The sequence below is a fragment of the Prionailurus bengalensis genome, chromosome X (genome assembly GCF_016509475.1).
Source record: "Prionailurus bengalensis isolate Pbe53 chromosome X, Fcat_Pben_1.1_paternal_pri, whole genome shotgun sequence".
NCBI classification, from domain to species: Eukaryota; Metazoa; Chordata; class Mammalia; order Carnivora; family Felidae; genus Prionailurus; species Prionailurus bengalensis.
The window spans coordinates 90,841,545-90,858,881 of record NC_057361.1 but is presented as its reverse complement, the minus strand read 5'-3'; the positions used below and the strand labels follow the sequence as shown (position 1 = coordinate 90,858,881).

Here is a 17,337-nt window from a genome sequence, read left to right as displayed (position 1 = left end):
TTACCGAGAATTCTAGTGGACAGCACAGAAAAGTCTAGAATTCTTTCTCCCATACCACTTATTTCTCCTGTCAGTGCCCATCCCAATCCACCACAGAGCCCGTTCGTTCTCAGCAGGTGCCATCACCTGTGATTCACCCACTCCCCTTCCTCCCTAGCACCCTCACTGCTCCCTCTCACTACTGGCCTTCATCTTCACACCTGACCATGCCTAGCCTTGGGCAGAGAGGAAAGGGGAGGAGAGGGGGAAGGAAAGGCAGGAAAAGGAAGATGTGGGGAGAGAGAAATCCCTCCCTTAGCTTTGCAACACCCTTAACCCCTCCTTCTTTAACACCTTTAACGCCTGCCTTCCTTCCCATTCCCACTTCTCCAATGGCCTTACTTTACCAGAACTCTCTGAAATGCGGCGCTCCTGATCACTACTTCTCGGATGAACAGGTCTACTGCCCTAGCTTCCAGGAGAGCTGGCCATTCCTATTACTGCTCTGACAGGTCCTGCAATCTCCTTAAACTCCTCTCCCCCTCGTCTACTATTCACAGGTCAATGTTCCCCCACCCAAGGCCTTTTTTCCAAGTTCTATTTCTTCCGCTCCCATGATTGTATGCACCACCTTTACACCAAGGACACTGAAGTCTGCCTCTAGCCAAGACTCCCATGAACTGTGCCAGAATATTCCATTCAACTGCCTCCTGGACATCTCAGCCTGATAGCCTAGAAGTATCTGAAACTCAAGTAAAGAACAACAATCTTCCTTCCTAAAACATGTTCCTTCCTTCTGTGTCCCCTTCTCCATTACTGGTACCCTATCTTCCTTCAGCCACCCAGACCAAGATCCCGGGGCCTCATAGACTTTGCCCTCTCCCTCACTCCCACAGCATCTTAATTATAATAAATACAGTGAAGCCTTGGTTTGCGAGCATAATTCGTCCTGGAAACATGCTTGTAATCCAAAGCACTCATATATCAAAACGAATTTCAAGAACCACTGGCTTAATTGTGATCATGTGATATTCGGCATCACATACTACTTGTATCATAAGACATCGCTCGTTTATCAAGTTAAAATTGATTAGAAATGTTTGCTTGTCTTGTGGAACACTCGCAGAACAAGCTACAAACAACCCACGGTTTTACGGTACTATCAATTGAATTATTTAGTATTAGTAATTTAAATTAAATTAAAAGTGATCTTCATTGTAGAGCCTCATTTCCTGGAAAGACGAAAAGATGAGGCTACTGCCACCTAGTGGTAAAACACAGATAAACAATCAGATGAGGCCTTTAGGACATTTGAGGTATGCAGATTCAAAACAATGTTCAGGAAAGTGTGCCTTAGGCTGCCTAGGGAAGTCACACACAGCTCCAGCGTGGAGGCAGCATCGCTGAGCTAATGTTAAAGGGGGACATGGAGTTTGCCAGGCTCTAGGTAGAGAAGCCGTTGCGTGCGTGGACATGGCAGTGAAGGCACGTGGGGCAAATCTGTCAGCAGGTTTGTTCACTTAGAAGGGAAAGTAATGGGAGTTGAAACTTGAGTGATGGGAAATGAGGTCAGAGAGACAGATAAGGGGCACCTGGGAGGCAGGTTAAGCGTCCAACTCTTGGTTTTGGCTTAGGTCATGTTCTCAGAGCTTAGTGGGTTCCAGCCCCGTGCTCTGTGCTGGCAGTGGGGAGTCCGCTTGAAATTTTCTCTCTGACACTCCCTTACTGACACTGTCTCTCTCTCAAAATAAATGAAGAAACTTTAAAAGAAAAAAAGGGGGTGCCTGGGTGTCTCGGTTAAGCGTCTTTAAAAGAAAAAAAATGGGGCACCTGGGTGTCTCAGTTAAGCGTCTGACTTCAGCTCAGGTCATGATGTCACGGCTTATGGGTTCGAGCCCCACATTGGTCTCTGTGCTGACAGCTCAGAGCCTGGAGCCTGCTTCGGATTCTCTGTCTCCTTCTCTCTATGCCCCTCCCCCGCTCACACTCTTTTCCCTCAAAAATAAACATTTAAAAAATAAATTAATTTTTAAAAAGTGAGACAGATAAGGGTCAAATGTAAGTATCTTGAATGCCACGTGAAGAAGTTTGGTCTGCATCCTGAACAGGATTTTTTAATTTTTTTTAACGTTTATTTCTGAGAGAGAGAGAGAGAGAGAGAGACAGAGAGAGGCAGACAGAGCATGAGTGGTGAAGGGGCAGAGAGAGACACACAGAAACCAAAGCCGGCTCCAGGTTCTGAGCTGTCAGCACAGAGCCCAATGCAGGGCTCGAACTCAGGAACCGTGAGATCATGACCTGAGCCGAAGTCGGAAGCTGAACCGGCTGAGCCACCCAGGTGCCCCAAGGAGAGGATTTTTAAGCAGGGGAGCAAAACCTGATCACAATTGTTCTTTCCTTAGAGAAGTCATTCTGGAGACTGGGTGAGACACAGGGGGCCAATCAGGGCAGGGAGAGGAGAGAGAAAACATAGTAGTCCCGGCAACAGAGGCCGAGAGCCTGTGCTAGGGCTGGGGTGATGGAAAGAGAGAGGAAGAGCTGAATTTGCAAGCATTTTGAGAATCTGAATCGTCAGAACGCCTGAACTGATTGCCATAAGGGATGAGGTGGAGGAAGGGACCCAGAAAGTTTCTGGCTAGGATATTGGCTTTGGCCCTGGGGGGGTGGATGGTGGAGCCGCTAATATAGGAAATGGAGGAAGAAGAAGAGTAGGTGGGAAGAAGGGGTATGGAATTGAGAATCCTGATTGTAGACATGTTTCCTTTGAAGTAGCTGTGGTGTTTCTCGAGCCTTCAGTTACATCTATGGATGGAGAACCCTGGGACCTCTGGGACAGGCAGAGCAAAGGAGCCCAAAGACAGCCAGCCAGAGGAGGAGAACCAGGAGACAGGAGTGTCACACAGCCTAAAGGAGAAACAGGCATCTAAAAGGAGGGACGCCGGCGATGTTAAACCTGCTGACAAACGTACGTTCAGTAGGTGCAAGGCTCTGTCACTTTCGAATCAGGCAAGGAAGAATCCTCAAGAGCCCACAGTCCAGTTGGAAGACAGATGTGTAATTAATAAGAGGCCGTGTTATAGGGGTGAATAATAAAAGTCTGCAACACAACACACGCCAGGCACTGTTCTATGTATTCCTATATATGAGCTCAGTAAACCCTCACGCCACACCTGTGAGGTAGGTACTAGTCCTACCCTCCTTTTACAAATAAGAAAACAGATGCAGAGAGGTTTAAGGCACTCACCTAAGTGCCAGAATCAGGATTCGAACTCACAGTCTGTCAGAACTCAGCGACAACATGGGGGAGCAGCACTGGGTGGTGGTGAAGCTTGTCTGCCTGGTTTCTAATGCCAGTTGAAAGTCTAGTGCAGGGGCTCCTGACCTTTGTGGTGCTGTGGACCCCATGGCTGATTTGGGGCCTCCTCTCTCAGAATAAAAGGTTTTTTTTTTTTTTTTTGAGAGAGAGAGAGAGAGAGAGAGAGAGAGAGAGAGAGAGAGAATGAGAATGAAAATGAGCAGGGGAGGGGCAGAAAGAGAATCTTTTTTTTTAACGTTTATTCATTTTTTTTTTCAGAGACAGAGTGTGAGTGGGGGAGGGGCAGAGAGAGAGGGAGACACCGAATCCGAAGCAGGCTCTAGGCTCTGAGCTGTCAGCACAGAGCCCAACACGGCTCTTGAACTCACAAACCACGAGATCGTGACCTGAGCTGAAGTCCGATGCTTAACCGACTGAGCCACCCAGATGCCCCAAAATCTTAAGCAAGCTCCACACACCTAGCATGAAGCCTGATACAGGGCTCGATTCCATGACCCTGGGATCACTACTTGAGCCGAAATCAAGTCAGACGCTTAACCGACTGAGCCATCCAGGTGCCCCTCAGAATAAATCTTTTTAAGTATACAAAATAAAAAAGGATAACAAAAGCAAACAGTAACACTGAAATAATTGTCGAAGTACTTTTAAAAATTAAGGTTTTTACATTTGCAGGTAATGAGGAGGTGCCAATGATTTTTTGAAATCCCTACAGCAGCTGTAATAGGAGGAGAAACTGATTTACATTAACGACAACATCCGTGAGTGCTGCTAAAGCTGTGGTTTGTTGCCTACGTTTCAGCACTGAAAGTAATGCTAGATGTCAATTGGAGTTAATGCAGCTGAAGACGTGATTTTTTTTTTTCTCATCCAAGATCATGTGCTAGTGGACTTATAGGGATTAAATGAGAGATCAAGGTCATGCAAGTAAAACACTTACCCAGTGCCTAGTTGGTGAACAATGCACATAAATGCCAGCTTCTAAGATGCATAATAAGATATGTAAAATGTGCAGTGTGCGGGTATCTATATAGGTCCTCATTCATTCAGCCCTGAAATACTAAGAAGTAAAGAACACTTCCTGTCCTTAGGCAGACAGGCATGTCTCACACGTGCACTGCAGAAGGACAGCCACAGAACAGTTCCAGTGGGCTGCCTGGAGAAGCTAGCGGCTGAGGTTGAGTTTGGAAATATGAATGCTTTCCAGGCCACCAAGCTGGAGAAGGGCGTTCCTGGCAGAAGTCATGGCATCTTCAGGACGCAGAGGCAGGAAAGTTAAACGGTAAACTTGGTGGGGGGGGGGGGAGGTCCCTAAGGATCTTGGTAATACCCAAGTTCAGAACACAAGGAAGGGAGGAACATACAGAGAAGAGGCCTGCAAAATGCACTGGGCTGTGGGGACAAGGGGGAGCCACTGAAAGTTTCCAAATAGGGAGGTGCTGTGATCCTATTTGGGCTTTGAAAATACCTTTGGAAGCTACAGGGACAGGTTGTTGGTAGGGGGAGCTGGGGAGACCACACAGAGCCAGCTGTCATGGCTAAGGTGCGACATGAGGAAGGGCCAGCCCAAGGCAGGGAGAGAATGGACTTCAGGAACAATTAGGTGGGTAAAAAAAGCAGAGAACAGTGATCACTCTTCACATCGGTCAGCATGGTACTACCCGCAAGCACACCTGATTGTGCCGGACTATTTGCTCAATGGTCTTGGGACAAATGAGAAGCCATCTGGAAATCAAATTGGATCCTTATCTCACACTGTATCCCAGGATAAATTCCAAGTGGATGAAAGATTTAAAGGTTAAAAAAAATGGAACTATTAACACAGGCAAAGAAAATATGGGATTATATATATATATATATATATATATATATATATATATATACATATATATATATATATCTTTAAGTTATTTTATTTATTTTGAGAGAGAGAGCATAAGTGGAGAAGGGGCAGAGAGAGAGGGGAGAGAGAGAATCTCAAGCAGGCTCCATGTGCGGCACAAAGCCCGACATGGGGCTCGATCTCAGGAACACGAGATCATGATCTGAGTCAAAATCAAGAGTTGGACGTTCAGCCCACTGAACCACTCAGGCATCCTGGATTTTTCTTTTTTTTGATGTTTATTTATTTTTGAGAGGGAGAGAGAGACAGAGAGCGAGAGCGAGCATGAGTGGGGGAGGGGCAGAGAGGGAGAGAGAGAGAATCCCAAGCAGACTCCAAACCAACAGCACAAAGTGTGATGTGAGGCTTGAACCCATGAATCCCAAGATCATGACCCGAGCTGAAGTCAGACACTTAACCGAGTGAGCCACCCAGGCGCCCCCAGGATATATTTTTTATAACCTCGGGGTGTGGAAGGACTTCCTAACCATAACTCAAAATTCAGAAGCTATATGATAAAAATAAATTAAATTGCATAGAGATGTAAACATCCTACCTAAATAAATCAGAAGATAAAAAAAAAAAAACAAATGACAAAACTGGGAAAAAGATCTACAGCGCAGATCACAAAGGGTTAACTCCTAATATTTATATAGAAATACACAGAAAAATATTTACATTATAGAGAAAGATATTTATATTATCTAGAAAAACTTGTACGGAAAAATATATAGAAATGTGTAAACATATATTTATATTATGTAGAAATATAAACAAATATGTAAAATATATAAGTTACATATAAAGAGCTCCTAAGATTCAATTTTGTTAAAAAGGCCAATAACATAAGGGAAAAATGAACACATGAGAGGAACACATAGGTCAGGGAAGAGGAAATTGAATGCCAATTTAAACATGTAAGGGGTGCCTGGGTCAGTTAAGCATCTGACTTTGGCTCAGGTCATGTTCTCACAGCTTATGGGTTCGAGCCCGTGTCGGGCTCTGTGCTGGTGGCTCAGAGCCTGAAGCCTGCTTCGGATTCTGTGTCTCCCTCTCTCTCTGCCCCTCCCCTGCTCATGCTCTGTCTCTCTCTCAAAAAATAAATAATAAACGTTAAAAAAAATTTTAAGTGTATTAAAATAAGTAACCAGCGCACTGAATCCAGGATTTCATAGAGCAGAAAGATATTTTAGGAAAAAGAAAAATTAGTATATTTAAGGACATATATCATAGACATAATAATACAGATGACACTGTGGATTAGGCAAGAATTGTCACACCCAAAGAACTGAGGTTTAGGAAATCTTGTTGGACTAATCTTTGAAGATGCTGGGACGCCGGGGTGGCTCAGTCATTTAAATGTCCAACTCGATTTCAGCTCAGGTCATGATCTCATGGTTTGTGAGATCGAGTCGTGCATCCGGCTCGCTGCTGATTCTCTCTCCCTCTCTCTCTGCCCCTCCCCCAGCCTCTCTCAAAAATAAACAAACATTAAAAAAAAATTATAAGGGGAAGACTTCGGCATCCTTCTTGGCCAAAAAGCCAGTAGTGAAGAAAGGGTTGAAATCCAGGAGACAAGTCACTGACTACTTGATGGAATGAAGTTCTGGACGAGGGGAAGGGATGCGAGATTACCACAAAACCACTTCCTCCAAGATGACAGGGAATGATGTCAGGACAGGGGTGGGTGAAGCAGCTTTTAGAGCAGAGGGAAATAACAGAGGGAATTTGCACCTGGAAATCTCTGTTTTCCCAGTCATTTGTTGGGGGTACATCTATCAAGAGTGGGAAGGACAGGAAGCTTGAGGGGAGGAGGCTGAAAAGAGTAGAGATTTGGGTCACAGAAAGGGATGCAGGGGCTAATGATCTCAGACAGAGGAGTTTCGGGGGGAAGGGGGGCAAAGTCAGTCAGCTGAAGAGAAGAAGACACAGAAGTCACTGAGGTGGAGACACCCAAACTTTGAGAAGCTGGGTGGGGCGAGTGGTCTTCCCTGGAAGCCTCTCCCAATGCTGGCCAGAGTTGTAATGGAAATACTGAGCACCAGGGCCAAAGGCATCTAGGAACATGGGGGAAGCGGATGAAGGGTTAGGTGGTGGTAGTGGTGAAAAGAAAAGGTGGAGAGAATGGTAAAGGAGAAAGCACTTCCACCTGAGAGATGAAATATTAGTCTGGGGGGAGACAGTGGGGGGCTCGACAGCACAGGGGGCAGAAAAGGAAGAGTAGCCTCCATTGGGGGGAGCTCCAGGCAAGACACGGGAGGACTTGGTGTTCTGTGAAGAGCTGGTTGGGCTGGGGGTTATAAAAAATATACAGCTGACCCTTGACCAGCACAGGTTTGAACTTTTGCAAGTTCACTCCCGTGCAGATTTTTACTGATAAATACAGAGCAGTACAGTAAATGTATTTTGTCTCCCTTAGGATTTTCCTAATAACATTTTCTTTTCTCCAGGTGATTTTATTGTAGGAATACAGTACATAATACATATAACATGCAAAATCTGTGTTCTTCCACTGTTTACATTATCAATAAGGCTTCTGGTCAATGAAAGGTTATTAGTAGTTATGTTTTGAGGGAGTAAAGTTATACATGGCTATTAGACTGTGGGGGGGGGGGGGGTCGCATCCCTAACCTGCGCACTGTTCAAGAGTCAAGTGTAGTTCCAGAGCGCCAAAGGCAAAGAGCTGGGAGGAAAGGAAACAGAAATAAAAAGGAAGGCTGGAGGAAGAAAAGAACAGTGTGGACAAGGGTGCCTGGGTAGCTCAGTTGCTTAAGTGTCTGACTTCAACTCAGGTTGTTCATGGGTTCGAGCCCCACGTCGGGCCCTGTGCTGACAGCTCGGAGCCTGGTGCCTGCTTCAGATTTTGCATCTCCCTCTCTCTCTGCCCTTCCCCCACTGGCACCCTGTCTGTCTGTCTCTCTCTCTCTCTCTCAAAAATAAACATTAAAAACATTTTTAATAAAAAAAAGAACAGTGTGGACACAGGATATCACGGTCACTACGGCCATGCTGAAGGACTGTAGTAATGAAGGAGGGAGGGGATCCCACTAGGTACTACTGAACTCCGCCCCCACCCAGGCCACAGAAAGCAGCACAATTTTGCCTTTCAGGAAAACAGGGCTCCTGGCCATGGGAGGTATCTACAGGAGAGCTGTCTTGCCTTGGGTATAAACTCCAAAGTCAGTTACTTTTGGAAAATCACAAGACTTCTAGGAAAGAGAACCCCTAAACCCTCAGCTTTTTTGATTTACAGAGAATCATCTTCCCACTGCTCACTCCAGATCAATTTGTCCTCTGCAAGGCCCAGGTCTGAGACTCGGGACCAAAGACTGAAACCAGCCTTAGGAAAACCAGACTTTTCTCTAAGTGCATATAATTTCCCCCAAATGAACAGCAGATGACAGCAAAGAGCCAGAAAGGAAGCCAAGGCTTCTGAAGAGCCCAGAAGTGGTGACAAATAAATCCTGTTCTGTTCCTATGGCGCCCTCTGTCGCACTTATCCCTGCTGGTTTACACTCCCAAGGCTCTCTTCCCGCACAGACTCCCTATATCAGGGAATCTCTGATTCCCTAGTACAAATGCTGGGTTCGTAGTAAGTGTTCAACAAATACATGTTGGGGGGGCTGGAGGGGAGACTCCCAACCTGCTGTGTGGTTAGGGGATAGGTGCATGCCTTTTAGGACAATGAGGTATGCGGAGAAAAGGACTGGTTTGAGAGGGAATCGAGGCCAGGCTTTGAATCCTGGCTCTGCTACTGATGGCTGTGAGCAAGGTACCTAACATTTCTGAGCCTTGGCTTTCTCCTTTGTAGAAGGGGCATTTTCACCAGGGTTAGTTGGATGAGAAAACACACAAAGCGTGCCTAGCAAAGTATCTCACACACAGGAAACACTCAATAAAAAGCTGATATTTACTGTGGCTATTATTACCGTTACTGTTTTTACAGCCTCTACTCTGGGCCAGGCACCAGAGGAAAGAGGAAAGAATCACTAACAGTGAGAAATAAATTGGAATTAAGCCTTGGCATCCCTGCTTCCTCGGCTCAGTTACCCCAAACAGTGTGGCGACAGATTCAACAGAAGGCTGCAGTGGAACCTAGCACTTCTAGAAGCTGCAGCTTCCCAGACTGTGAGGGGTTTTTTGTGGGGAGGGGGTACTGGGGATGGCTACTTGGTATTTTCCATCTCAGAATAGTCTGGCTCAGCTACCTAACAGATTTTTACGGGCACCTCGGAGCCAAGTAGGTTTAACTAATGGCCATGCACATTGGGCCAAAACCTGCATCTCATCCCTCAGAAAGGAGAGGGGGGTTGCTTCTGGAATGCAGAGATAGCTGCCTGCCTGGTTCTATTCAGAATGAGTGTATCCCCCAGACTTGAATATTATTAGCAAGCTGCTTCTTGTGCCACAGGAGGCATACCTGAAAAATGGCACACGTCTCCTGGATATGGAGACTTGCCCTACAGCTTAGAGGGGGAAACAGTACATTTAGAGCAAATTCAAAGAAGGTGCTCTCTGAGTCTGTGAGACCCCCCAAGGGGCTGCACAGGGTAAAAACAGCCTCAAAGAACATTGAGACCAGTCCTAAGAAAAAATGCTATCTGACAGAAATCAGGGCACAGGGGGGCAGATCTCTTGACTGACAGGAGACTCCACCGAGAGCAACGGTACCCGTCCTCCAATGTGTCCCCAGGTTGCCAAAAGTTCTTCAGATTTGCCAGGATTCCTGAGTTAGAGGAAGCACAACTTCCAAACCATCTTCCAGTGGCTTTAAGGGCCCACATGGCCTCGTGTCATTTTCAACGTGATAGAAATGAAAGCCTTGGTGGCCTGAGGTGCGATAGTGGCGTTGGTCCCCCAGAGAAGTCCCAGCAACCAAGACAGAGAGGCTAGTCCCCTCTCATCTACCACATAATAGAAGGGGGGGGGATAACTTAAGGGTCACTGTGAGGTCACAAAGAGATCAGCTTTCCTTTCAAGGCCATCTCTACCAAGTTGGAGGTCTCTCCCTCATGACAAGATCAAGGTTGTCAATGGTTTGTTTTACACGGTGGTCACTATTCTTTTACCTGCTTCTTCCCTCAGCCCTAGAACCTCACAGTCCCTGAACTTCTTGCCCCTCTCAATATCTTCTTTGGTTCTGAGAGGATGGATACAATAAGCAAGAGCACAAGGTCCTGCTCTCGACAGGGCTGAGTGCTTCCTTCTCTCCTCCTACCCTATACTGCACACTGACGCAACGGGGGAGGCACAGAACATGTGAGTGACAGAATCGGGGCTGCGGGGGTTTCCATGCAAACCCAATGTCACCACAGACAACGAGCCCGAGGCCTAGGCCCCAGGACACACAGCAGCAGCGTGCTTACCCACAAGGCACAAACAGGGGTTCTGAAAAGCCCCCAGATTCTTTGCAGGCCTTATCCACGCCCATCTGCTCACCCCCTGGTGTGTGGCATAAAGGATACTGCAGAAACCCAGCCTGGCAGTAGCTCAAGATCCTGGTGGGCATCCAATACATGAGGATTCCCCAGAACAGAAGGGAGCAGCTAGGTGGGGGAGTGGCTAAGTGTGGGAGCGGCTAGGCGTGGGGGCGGCTAGGCGTGGGAGCAGCTAGGTGTGGGGTGGATAGGCGTGGGAGTGGCACTGGCGGTGTGCTGGGGTGGGGGGGGGGCTTACCTCCTTTCCAAAGCAGGTAGATGGGCACCACGTAGAGCATAACATGCTGAATGTAGTAAATCTCCAATTCAAAGGGGAGCTGTAAGGACAGGAGGGAGAAAGGCGTCACAGAGCAGGAAGCACTTATGTCAACAGCTTCTAAAGTGGACCGCCCTTGCTCTTTAGGACCTACATCTTAGCCAAGCCATGCATTGCAAGTGCTCACGTCCCTTCACAATCACAGTGAAAAAAAAGAATAAAATGAATATACACTTATGACCTCGGCCCGGCATCTTCCAAAGCACGTTTGGCAGCGATGGTACTTGAAAAAACATTTCACTAAAAGAAAGCAGCCAGTTGATGTAAGAAATTTTGCATATACTAGATCCCCAGGAGATTCACCACGGCTATTCGTGGTATACTGAGGATCTGGGTGGTCTCTGCCACTACAGAATTTGCTAACAATTGTTTATCCAGTGTTTCCCAAACTTAGCCAGTGCCTTTTCTTCCCCAAAGAACACTCAGTATTCTGCAGAATAGCTTGAGAAAACACAATGTAATGTCACTTCTTGCTCCAGATGAGGAGGTGGTAAATGATTTTTAATTTTTTTAGTGTTTGTTTATTTTTGAGAGAGAGACACAGAGCGCGAGCCAGGGAGGGTCAGAGAGAGAGGGAGACACGGAATCTGAAACAGGCTCCAGGCTCTGAGCTGTCAGCACCAGAGCCCGACACGGGGCTCAAACTCAGGGACCGCGAGATCATGACCTGAGCCATAGTCAGATGCTTAACCGACTGAACCCCTCAGGCACCCCAGTTTTGTGTTGCTTTATTATTGAGAGACAGAGCGTGAGCAGGGGAGGGTCAGAGAGAGTGGGAGACACTGAATCTGAAGCAGGCTCCAGGCTCTGAGCTGTCAGCACAGAGCCCAATGCAGGGCTCAAACTCACGAACCATGAGATCACAACCTGAACCGAAGTCGGATGCTTAACCCACTGAGCCACCCGAACGCCCCAAGGTGGTGAATGATTTAAAAGCTTATTTCTCATCTGACATGGAAAATGTGCGGCATAGGATTTATTAGTCCCATTTTCCAGATTTCCAAAAAAATAAAAAACAAAAAGGCAATTGCTAGGCCTGGTCTGGTCTAGATCCAAGAATAAAGAGTTTCCCCACTGGATATTTGGGGTCAGTCCAGAGTTAGCCCTACTTTTGGGTGAAGACCAAGCAGCTGGGCCAGTTCCGACATGGTGTGCCAAAAGGAGCAGCCCCACCCTCCCTCCACCCAACACGCCTGCTCACTCACTGCTGTTTCCCATCCCTCACAAAATGGAAGCCCTGGATTACCCAAGCAGAGCGCGGTTTCCACCTGGCATGGGGACCGCGCCACTGACTTTGGCAGAGGGCTAGGAATGCAAATAGCTGGGTGGCTAACACAATTCTGGGGGAAAAAAACTTCAGCAGCTGGCAAGAGGCCTGGCCTCTGGGGCTTACACAGCCTGCAATACACACACACACACACACACACACACACACACACACACACACACAGACGCACACCCCTAGATGGAAGCCGAGAGAGACAAGAAAACCCAGGGGAAGGGTCCACTGCCTCCTTATTCCCTACAAGGCAAGCACAGAACCAAGACTGCATGCTAATGAGAGGAGGCAGTTATGGGCTCCCCAGGCGTGAGAGCCCGAGCATGCCTTGTGCCGGGGACTAAAACCAAAAGATGGCAGAGCCCCCCAGAATGGCAGCTGTGATGACTGTAGACCATGAACAGAGATGCTGGCTCCGGCCCTTGAAAATAAAAACCCACAGGGGCATCTGGGTGGCCCAGTGGGTTAAGCATCCAGCTTTGGCTCAGGTCATGATCTCACGGTTCCTGAGTCCAAGTCCCTAATCGGGCTTGCTGTTGTCAGCAGAGCCTGCTTGGGATTTTCTCTCTCTCTGCCCCTTCCCCGTGCTCTCTCTCTGTCTCTCTCTCTCTCTCGTGCACTTTCTCTCTCTCTCTCAAAAATAAATTAAACATTAAAAGAGAGAGAGAGAAAGAGAGAGAGAGAGAGAGAGAGAGAGAGAGGTGCCTGGGTGGCTCTGTTGTTTAAGCTTCCAACTTGATTTCAGCTCAGGTCATGATCTCACAGTTTGTGAGTTCGAGCCCCACATTGGGCTTGGGATTCTCTCTCTCTCTCCTTCTCTCTCTGTCCCTCCCCCACTCACGCTTTCTCTCTCTCTCAAAATAAATAAATAAACTTTAAACAAAGAAAGAAAGAAAAACCCACGCAGAAGGAAAACTGCCCACGGACCCAGATGATGCCCAAGTACTCTTTTATGTTCACAGGCGGATGTGAAAATCCCAGAAAAAGAGATGAAGTTCCACGTGGCTCTGCAGATCATGCTGGAATAGCTAGAAAAGGTTTGACAATGGGCATCACCCGCATGAGCTCTGGAGGTCTCGGGGGTCCATACTGGACCCTCAATAGTCATACGATTCAGGATCACCCTACCATCTTGAGTTGGGTATTGCTTCATGCTTTTTCAACCATTTCCATATCCATGACCCTCCTCATTCCTCTCAAAAACCCCATGAGGCCGGCAGGCCAAGTGTCATCTGACAGATGAGGAACCCAAGGCACAAAAGGGTTAACTGCCTTGACTGTGCTCACCCAGAAAACAGGCAAGGAGGAAAAGGTCCCAGGAAGGTCCAACACTCTGGCTGTAATCTGAACGTTCGGGTACCTACGGGAGTTGACCTCCCTCCCCCTGAAACAGGCCTGGGAAACCAAGCTGCTGTCGTACAGCACGGAGCAGAGAACTGGGCTAAGGACCCACAGCCCCTGGCCCATGCCATGTCCTTCCAGACTCTAGCTACTGCTTACCCCTCTGCACTCACAGACCTCCTGGAAAGCACACCCTTCACATGCAATGTCCAGGGAGGCAGTTTAGCACTATGGCTAAGAGCAAAAATTTTGGAGACTGTCAAATCTGCGTTTCTAGATTTCATTATGTTCTTAAGAGCCCTTTGGTCTCAAGCAAGCCACCTAACCTCTCCACCCATTTTGGCACCAGTAAAATGGAAATAATTATGCTGTTATAAGATTATTGTAGGGGAACCTGGGCAGCACAGTCAGTTAAGTGTCCAACTCTTGGTTTCGGCTCAGGTCATGATCTCACGGTTTGTGAGTTTGAGCCCCACATCAGGCTCTGTGCTGACAGCATGGAGCCTGCTTAGGACTCTGTCTCCTTCTCTCTTTGCCCCTCCCTTGCTTGCTCTGTGTATCTTTCTCAAATTAAAAAAAAAAAAAACAACCTGAAGAAAAAAAAAAAAAAGCAGGCTGATAAAGCCCACCAGGCCTCTGGACTCAGACTGCCTAAAACATTAGGGGCACAGACTCCATCCATAGCAAGCGTGTGACCTTCTTCTTCCTAGCATATGGCTCTGCCGGCCACACCCCCATGCTCTGCCATGGAGACAAGCAATCCCACCGTGCCCTCCATCCTTGGTCACCTCAGTCACCATAAGAAGCCCCAAACTCCCAGGTCACCACCCAACACCTGAAATCTAAATTTTTTTAATGTTTATTTATTTATTTTTGAGAGAGAGAAAGAGAGAGAGAGAGAGAGAGAGAGAGAGAGAGAGAGACAGCACAAGCAGGGGAGGGGCAGAGAGCAAGGGATCCGAAACAGGCTCCAGGCTCCGAGCTGTTGGAGCTGTCAGCACAGAGCCCAACATGAGGCTCAAACTCACAAACCGTGAGATTATGACCTGAGCCAAAGTTGGATGCTCAACCGACTGAGCCACCCAGGCGCCCCCCAACACCTGAATTCTAATCCCTCCCTAATCTGACCTCATCTCTCACCTTCCCTCAATTCTAGAAACCCTTCCAGCCTACCCTCTGGAACCCAAGGACTATTTGAAATTGTCTTCATTCTCATACTATCCTCTGAGAAGTCCCTCCACCTTCTTGCTTTAATGAAAACCTGGTTCCCTGCTCCTCTGAGGTCACGGCCACCCCTACAGCCCTCTCAAGTGCTGGGTGGTTCTCCTCCCATGTTGCCCGGTACCACGGGGCCAGGAGGGGTCCTGTCTGCTCCTCACTGCTGCTTCTACACCGCTGGCTGTTCCACAGCCATTCTCTCTGCCTCCTTCCTAACCACTCCCCCAATGGAATCTCATGCCCTTGGACTCTACTATCCACCGCTCTTGTGGCCACCTATGGACCGTCTCCCCGTGCATTTCCCCTTTGGCCTTGAAGACTCTGCCTCCCTCTCTTGTCATTTTTTCCAACGTTCCTGCATTGGAAATGTGTCAAAATGCCTGTGTCCTCAGCAGTGTTAGCACTGGCCTGTCGTGTACCCCACTCTCCAATGACCACACCCTACCTAGCCAACAACTCACTCGCCTCATATCCGTCTTACAACTTCACTGGGACCTATGGTCCACTGATCCCACCATGTTTTGACTGCTCCTCACCGACCTCACATCCTCACTTCTACACTTGCCCTTCAGCCCCTTCCCCACATTCTCAACCCTCCGGACATTCTCTCCCCACTCTATCCTACCTGCTTTGCAAATCCACATTGCTGGTTAAATCAAACTCTCTGCCTTCCCGTCTCTACCCCCCAGGCAAGTGAGCATTGCCGGAGAAAAATATAAAACTATGCTGTGAACCCCCCTTAAATTCATGACGGCAAGTCTTAATGCTACCCAACCATCCGTCCACATGCCCCAATCCATTTGCTCTCCTCTCTCTTGGACAACTATTTTACAACTTCTTGCGCCTTCCTCAAACCTTCCTCCGTCCTGCCCCTCAGCTGGTGAAATGCCTTCCTACTCCATTCGGGGGAAAAAAGAGCAATGGGAAAAGGACATCCGCGGGCACCTGCCTCGACGTCTCCTTCCTCCCTGCGCCCCATCCCCAGAGCTGCCTTTTCTTCCGCTGCTCTTCAGGATCCCCCGACCACGCTGCTGGCTAAGGCCAGTCCCCTCACGTGTGTGCTAAATCCCATCCCTTCTTGCCTGCTCCAGGACGTCACACCAGCAACTGTCCCTTGTGAACTTTAAGGAGCCACCCCTTCTTCATCCCCATGCCAGGGTGTCCCAAAGATTTTTGGCACAATCACCCCCTTGTGCAGTTAACAACCTGTGCAACTATACATGCCAGTTGGTCCTGGCCAATTTTCAGGCCTCATCTTACTTCACCCCTATTCTTTCCCTACCTCAATGACTGCCCTTCTCAACCTCCATTACTGGATCTTCCTTCTGTCCCTTATATTGAAGGGGCTCAGAACCAAGTCCTTGGCTCTCTATCTGCTCTCACTCACTAGATAACCTTATTCAGGCTCCTGGCTGTAAAGGACTTCTGTCTACTGATGACTTCCAAATGAATATGGCCAGCCTAGAGCCAGGCTGCTCAGATTGAAATTCTAGCTCCATCATTTAGTTGCAAAGCACCTTTGGGAAAATCACTTAATCTTGTTGAGGTTCACGTGGCTCATTTATAAAATAGGAATGATAATAATGCCTATCTCATTAAGCTGTGGTGACATTAGGTGATGTAATGCATGTAGAGTTCTTGGCCCAGTGCTGATATACAATATGTGCTTAATCAATGCTAGCTGTTATTACCCCTCCTTTTCAACATTAATCCAGCCCATAAGTGGTAAAGGCCAGATTTCCATTCCAGTCAGCAAGACTTAAGGCGAGGCCTCTTTGGGTCAAAAGCTGGAGCTCTTTTTACCTAATCATTCTGCCTTAGCAAGAACCTCCAGCAAGAGTAGAGCCTGGGCCTGTCCCATGGCCCTGTCACATGTCAGTGTATTTATCAGGTGACTACCAGGATAACTTTAGCTTCCCAGCATGATTCATTCTTTTTTTTTTTTTAATGTTTGTTTATTGATTTTGAGAAAGACGGAGAGTTAGGGGCAGAGAGAGAGAGAGAGAGAGAGAGAGAGAATCCCAAACAGGTTCTGCACTGTCAGCATAGAACCCAACATGGGACTTGAACTCACAAACCATGAGATCATGACCTGAGCTGAAACCAGGAGTCAGACACTTACTGCCTGAGCCACTTAGGTGCAACCCCCCCCCCCCACAAAGTGATTCATTCTTTTGGCCTGTCTCTAGGTGAGAGCTTCTCCCTGGAGACTTCTTTATCTACCAAAGGGCTGTCAGCACCACTCTCCTCTTCTTACCCACGACAGTCCTATTCTTACTCTCATCCAATCAGTAGAAAAAAAAACAACACAACACTTATTGAGACACTACTAGGTGGCAGGGAAATGTGCCTGGCTCTGGGTATACAGCAATGATGAAGACACAGTCTCTGCCCTACAAGAGCTCATGGTTAAGTCGAGGAGGCTAATGGATAAAAGGATAAGGTCAGACGGTGCCTGGTTGGCTCCATCACGTAAGCATCCGACTCTTGGTTTCGGCTCAGGTCATGATCTCACGGTTCATGAGTTCGAGCCCTGCATCAGGTGAGCTCGAGCCCCACTTTTGGTGAGCA

The 17,337-nt window shown here is 47.7% G+C and overlaps 1 protein-coding gene across 5 annotated transcripts in view; it reads right to left on the bottom strand.

Moving 5' to 3' along the window:
* TMEM164 (transmembrane protein 164) overlaps nucleotides 1-17,337 on the bottom strand; it is a 173,250-nt gene that overhangs the window by 25,162 nt on the left and 130,751 nt on the right. For all 5 annotated transcript variants that reach the window (XM_043570780.1, XM_043570783.1, XM_043570779.1 and 2 more), the window contains one exon: nucleotides 10,851-10,929. In XM_043570780.1, the coding sequence (XP_043426715.1) occupies nucleotides 10,851-10,929 (79 nt within the window). The remainder of the gene's footprint in view (nucleotides 1-10,850; nucleotides 10,930-17,337) is intronic.